Below are 5866 nucleotides of genomic sequence, written 5' to 3'. Positions count from 1 at the left end.
GTTTGGTTAAAGGCGTGTCATTTGTTCCTCCTACCAAAATTGGGTGTCGGTTGGAGGTCACTGGAGGATGGAGGTTGGTGATGACTACTAGCTAACTATTCAACCTTATAAGTGAAGTGAGATTTGTTCTATTTCTTAAGGAGAGTTATACCATAAGTGTATGTCCCTAAATTTACTTCCATGTTTTGGTTTTGAAATTCTTTCATATGATATTCTTATTATGTGTGATGTGATACTATAAGTAACTTGTGCATTCATGGAATCTACTTTTATAAAGGATTTATTTATTTGGAAACTTTTGAATTGAATTGAAATGTATTGAGTATCTTATATGTGCATTCATATAGGATGAGACTTTTGAAGTCATATATATATATATATATATATATATATATATATATATATATATATATATATATATATATATATATATATATATATATATATATATCCGGAAGTGATTAGATTTCTAGATGATCATCATTATGCATAATAGAGGCTAGATATTCCTTGTGTGATGGTTCATAACTCACATTGTTTTTAATGGGCATTAAAAGTGTATTAAAGTAGATTTGTTTGGTGTGCATGATCCCGACATAACAATCATTGTGAACTTGGGCCTTAGGAATGACTTTGGGGTTAGGAGTTGAAGCATATATATTGCTTATTTGGTTGTTGAATTGTACCCTTTTTGGATCTAATTATGTTTTGGAAATTGTTGACTTTACTGAAAATATGTATTTGGTAATGTTGAATATATTGGATCATTAGAACTTTGGAATATGGATCTAATATGTCCTTGAATTTGGATTATTAAACCATTGGAAATTTTGGACATTTTGAATTGTGAGTCTACTTTATCCTTGACTTTGATTTATTGAAACTATTGAATTTAGAATGTTTTGAAACTAGATTTGGATGTTTGATTTCAAGTTTGGATGATCACCATCATGCAATGCTCTTTAAGGGTCGACTTCTGATACGATCATTAGGCTTTTCAAGTCTAACACTTGTATTTTGATACGTATTCGGGTTAGTGCTTTGGAGAAGACCAGAGATAGAAGACCTTGAACTTTTAGAAGACATTGAACTGTGATGTCCATACTTAGCTATTGTTTGATGTGAATTGTTGCTTTCCTTGTGATTTTTAACAAACTTATGTTTATTTGAGGACGGATTTGGGGAAAATTCATCTGATTAATGTAAAAAAAAAAACGGCGTCTTTGGGAGTGCTAACCCCAGCCTCTATCATTGTTGTATTAAAAGTCCTGCTCAAGAGAACTCTAATCTCGCACCTTGAGTATCATTGTTGTATTAAACCCTCCAAACAACACCCAATAATGAAAATCCTATTGACTAATTGACTATCCCCAAAAATCACAATGGATCGGATATATAGAGACTTCATGAGGCAAATTTTAAGAAACAGACCAAAGTATGATTAAGAGGGTTCCATTTACTTGTCATGTATCGATTAATTGCAAGTACGTATTTGTGCATGTTTAAAATTCCATGAATAATAGCGATTGTTCTTCAAGGTCCGTGGTGGATGTCGATCAATCAATCAAATGTAAATGTTTTTATCATGTAAAAATGTTACACGCAGGCAGATGTCCCAAATAATATATAAATCCAGTCAACTCTACACTCATCTAGTCAAACAAACATTCACCTCCCTCGCAAAGCCGCAAACCTAGCCGCCAAATCATCATAATCCGGCAACTTAGGATGCACATGTGGCGCCTGATTATCCGGCTGAAACGAATTAGCACGTGCGTACACTTTCTTCTTATTATTAGCATCTAATTCATGAGGAAGCGAAATCGATCTCATGGGAGGAACAGTAACATTCGTTTCCACCTCATCATCATTCACAGGAGGAGATTTGCTTGATTTTTTCCTCCTTACTTTCCCATGATCATAAGCCGATGGTTTTTTACTATAATGTAACAATAATTTATCCATCATTTTTTCCTCTTCGTCTTTAGCTTTAGCTTTATGGTGATAATGTTCGTCATCAAATAATATCTGTAACCCTTTTCTTTCTTTTCTTCTGCTACTAGAAACTCTCTTCACGATTCTAGAATCTTCCGAGCTTCCTACATCGTCATGACTAGATGATGATTTCGAGTGTTTTCTTCTCACTGATCTTGGTTTGGGTAAAGGTAAAGGCATGTCGTTTTGGTTTTGCTCTTTGTTCCTCCTCTCGGAGATGGGTGGCGGCAGGAGGTCGGCAGAGGATGGAGGTTGTTGGTGGTGGTGGGCGGTGGTGTTGGGTTTGGTGTATGGTGGTGGGATGTTTGACTTGATAATGTATGGTGGTGGAAGAGGAGGAGTATTGTTGTAGCATGGTTTTAACAACCTAACTGGTTCTTCCTCCTTCTCTTGCACTTTCCCTGTCGTTGACTTTTCAACATATTCTTCTTCTTCTTGTTCTTCTTCCCTGTTGACTTGTGGCATCCTGGTGTGTCTTTCTGGCCTTTTGTCGAGATAAGAAGTGGCTGGAACTGGAATATGGTTGTTTCCGATTCCGTTGTTCCCGGAATCAGATTCCGGCCTTGGTTTGGACAAATAGACTTGGTGTTTGAGATTGAGAAGTTTTTCTTGTCTTCCCAATGTGGGCTCTTCTTCTCTTCCTAGAAACGGAATCTCTTTCCTTCTAAAATTTACATTCCCATTATTATTGTGCAATGTGGGCCCCTCATAAGAATGCTCAATTCTTTCTTTAGAACGCTCATCGGTTTTCCCATTTCCATTTCGTACCTTATACTTATCATCAGTGACATTTGAAGCTCCAAATTTCATTGCTTGGTCCTGCGGTTTGTTTACAAGAAAAAGTCAAACATCAAAATAAAATGTTTCACTTAACATATTTGGTCCTTCAAGTTTAATAAAATGTTTGTTTTAATAGCACAACAATTAATTTGAATTATTTATATAAGAACTATTCATTTGGTTATAGTTATCTAATAATATAATTTCTAGGGTTAATACTTAATAACATAAAAGACCTTATATAATGTGTTTTTTTCCAAATTAAACCTCAACTTTATTTTTTTTCCTGAAAAACACCTTGCATTTTAGCAGTTTTTTTCCGAAAAAACTTGTCAAATGTGAGGGGTTTTTCGGAAAAAAAGTAAAAAGTTGAGTGTTTTTTCGGAAAAAAAAATTTGAGGGTTTTCTCAGAAAAAATGAAAAAATGCAAGTTCTTTTTTATGAAAAAAAAAAAAAGTTGAGCTTTAACCTGAAAAAAAAACTTAATATATAGCATCTTTTATGATATAAACCTAATTTCTAAAGTTAATGTAACAAAAAGATTTAAGACATTCGTAAAAAAAACTAATAAATAGAAGTGGATGAAGCAGCAAAGTCAAGTGAGGACCAAATTCAATAAAATCACCAAAGCACAGGGACTAAAAACATAAATTACTCCAAATTAGTTATCAGGAGCCTTACCTGAGCATGTTTTTCTTCTGTTCTCACAAACACCTCTTTCCTCCTAACATTTACACTCCCATCATTGTGTGGAATATGCTCTATTCTTTCTTTAGATCGATGATCATTTTTCCGAAAAACATTATTTTCATCAGTGGCATTCAAAGCTACAGATTTCCTTACTTGATCCTGCAGTTTGTTTAATAAGTGGAAATGATTTCGTAAGATGGAAATGACGTAAATGCCCTCCACATCCTAATCATCATAAATGACAAAAAGCAAAGTACCTGAGCAAGTGTGGAGGGTGAATCCATCCTTTGTTTAAATCCTTTGGAATCCCACTGGATTGAAAACTCTGCTGCTATATCTTGCAATAACTTTATTCTCTTCTCCACAACAGGAGGTTTAGAGGCTAACTTCTCAACAAACTACCAAAATTAAATTAAATAAAAATGTTTAGATGCATATAAAAAGTATGAATTATGAATGAATGATATTAGTTCTTTCATATATAGATTATAGACCTACCATTTGATTAACATAACATTCTAAACCATTCCCATATCTCTCTTGAAATACATCCCTGAGGTCACGTAATTCAGGAAGATCAGAAAATCTTGCAGCAGCAAACATCAGTGATGCAACAGTCTCTCTACACTCTTCTGGACATTGCCTGAATGAATCAAACATAGGAATGTTAAGTGGGAATGGAATCTCAAATTCCAATTCCATTGTATAATGTATGCATAAAGGTAGGAAAAGAGTATGGTGATTGTAGTTTTAAACTTTTAATTAATCTTTCTTCATACCCTAGTTTCTGCATGACTGATAGCTGCTTCAGAATATATTCACATGACTGATCAATAAAATTATAACAAGATAACAGATTCAATCCAGCAATGAAGTCTTCAGTCTGTATAAAGCCTCACATGAAACAGAACTTCAGTTAGAGCTTATTATAAGAATGAAATCACAAACAAACATATGCATGAACAAAAGCAAAAAGGAAAAGAAAGCATATGGTTTTACAATATTGCTAATATCTGATTATTATAATATGAAAATATGTGATAAAGCTTTTGTCTCCCTCTCTGAAGCAAATAAAAGGGAGATTTATATCATTATATAATTTACAAAAAAGCTATCCATTCCCTCCTTTTGTCTCCAAAATTGAAAGGGGAAAACACTTTTTTAGGTGTAACAATACTAAAGTAGTTAGCCTAACATTCGGTCCCATAAAACCAATTTCAAGAACAAAGTGCAAGAGTTTATGCATCATGTTGTAGCATTTTTCTCAATATGATAATAAAAAAGTTATTAAATAAACGGATTACTTTATAATTATATTAGCTACAACTTGAAAACAGAAAGCTGCTCTGTATAATGTGAACTACAATCCCTAATTTCTCAATTTGTCATCTGGAAATTATAATATTCAAGCTCAATTTCATTTACACACACAGGCTCAATCTAAACGTAGACACCACACACAAACTAAGATAAAGAACATGAAGCTTTAAAAACATCTGCATGCATTGGATAAATTAAATCAAAATTCGAAATCAATACCCTTCCATATGCATTAACATCAAGGCCATTAGCAAGTAATTTCGCAAGATCTTCCTTCAAAAATCTCTGTTTCGCATCCGCCCTCCTCCGCAATGCCTCTATCCGTGTCCTCGTCGGCTTAATCAATGATTTACTTCAAAACACACAAACATCATCATCTAAACATCGCCGATTTTGTAACTAATCTACTATATCCGTCTATCTTATATTCTTATGTGATTTAAATCAAATAGGGCGATTCAGTTTCAGAAACACAGCACAAAAATAAAGAGTTTATATGCAGGAATCTAACCATTTGGAGCTGAAACCACTGCGCCCAAGCAATCCGTCTAACATTGTTGCAGATCCGAGAGACAAAAGGACTGATTCTTCTGAACTGAGATTGAATTTTCCGTCGTTTTCTGTGATTTATTTAATTTAATTCCTCTAACATCGGTGAAATTTTCTTTCGGATCTGCAAATTTTCACACACACATACACATTGTAGGTGTGTGAGGTTTTTGCTGTAAGTAAACAAATAAGGAAGCGGAAGCTTTGATTACTGTCGTCAATGGCTGTATTATATACCACTAGTGATGTTGCTTTTAATCTTTCATGCTTAGTAAGCGTATATTTCTCCTTGGCCCCTTAAGTTTTCTAAAGTTTCTTATGAGATCCTTGAACTTTTAGCCCATAACTTTCTACTCCTTGTATCGATTCCTTAGTTGTCTATGCTTCTTCTTCTTTTTCCCTTTTCCTTTATTGTAAGCCCATACACTGCAAAAAAGATGTCATGATTTTATTAAAGAAAATGTTTACAGCTAAAATTAGACACCATGCCTTTTACTTTGGTTAATTATTTAATTTTCATGTCAATTGGCTA

At 33.8% G+C, this 5866-nt stretch overlaps 1 protein-coding gene across 1 annotated transcript; it reads right to left on the bottom strand.

Annotated features, from left to right (window-relative positions):
- Positions 1 to 1558: 1558 nt before the first annotated feature.
- On the bottom strand, positions 1559 to 5554 carry LOC145132330 (Regulator of Vps4 activity in the MVB pathway protein). The gene is made up of 7 exons (XM_079067081.1): positions 5297 to 5554; positions 5005 to 5137; positions 4245 to 4348; positions 3964 to 4108; positions 3723 to 3863; positions 3457 to 3624; positions 1559 to 2814 (listed from the first exon to the last, which is right to left on the bottom strand). The coding sequence occupies exons 1-7, from the start codon at positions 5338 to 5340 to the stop codon at positions 1669 to 1671; spliced, it is 1881 nt and encodes a 626-aa protein (XP_078923207.1). The 5' UTR covers positions 5341 to 5554; the 3' UTR covers positions 1559 to 1668.
- Positions 5555 to 5866: the final 312 nt, after the last annotated feature.

This window comes from Lactuca virosa, chromosome 8 (genome assembly GCF_052849685.1).
Source record: "Lactuca virosa cultivar CGN04683 chromosome 8, Lactuca_virosa_CGN04683_v6, whole genome shotgun sequence".
NCBI classification, from domain to species: domain Eukaryota; kingdom Viridiplantae; phylum Streptophyta; class Magnoliopsida; order Asterales; family Asteraceae; genus Lactuca; species Lactuca virosa.
The sequence above is the reverse complement of the archived record's forward strand: the minus strand, read 5'-3'. Positions and strand labels throughout refer to the sequence as shown.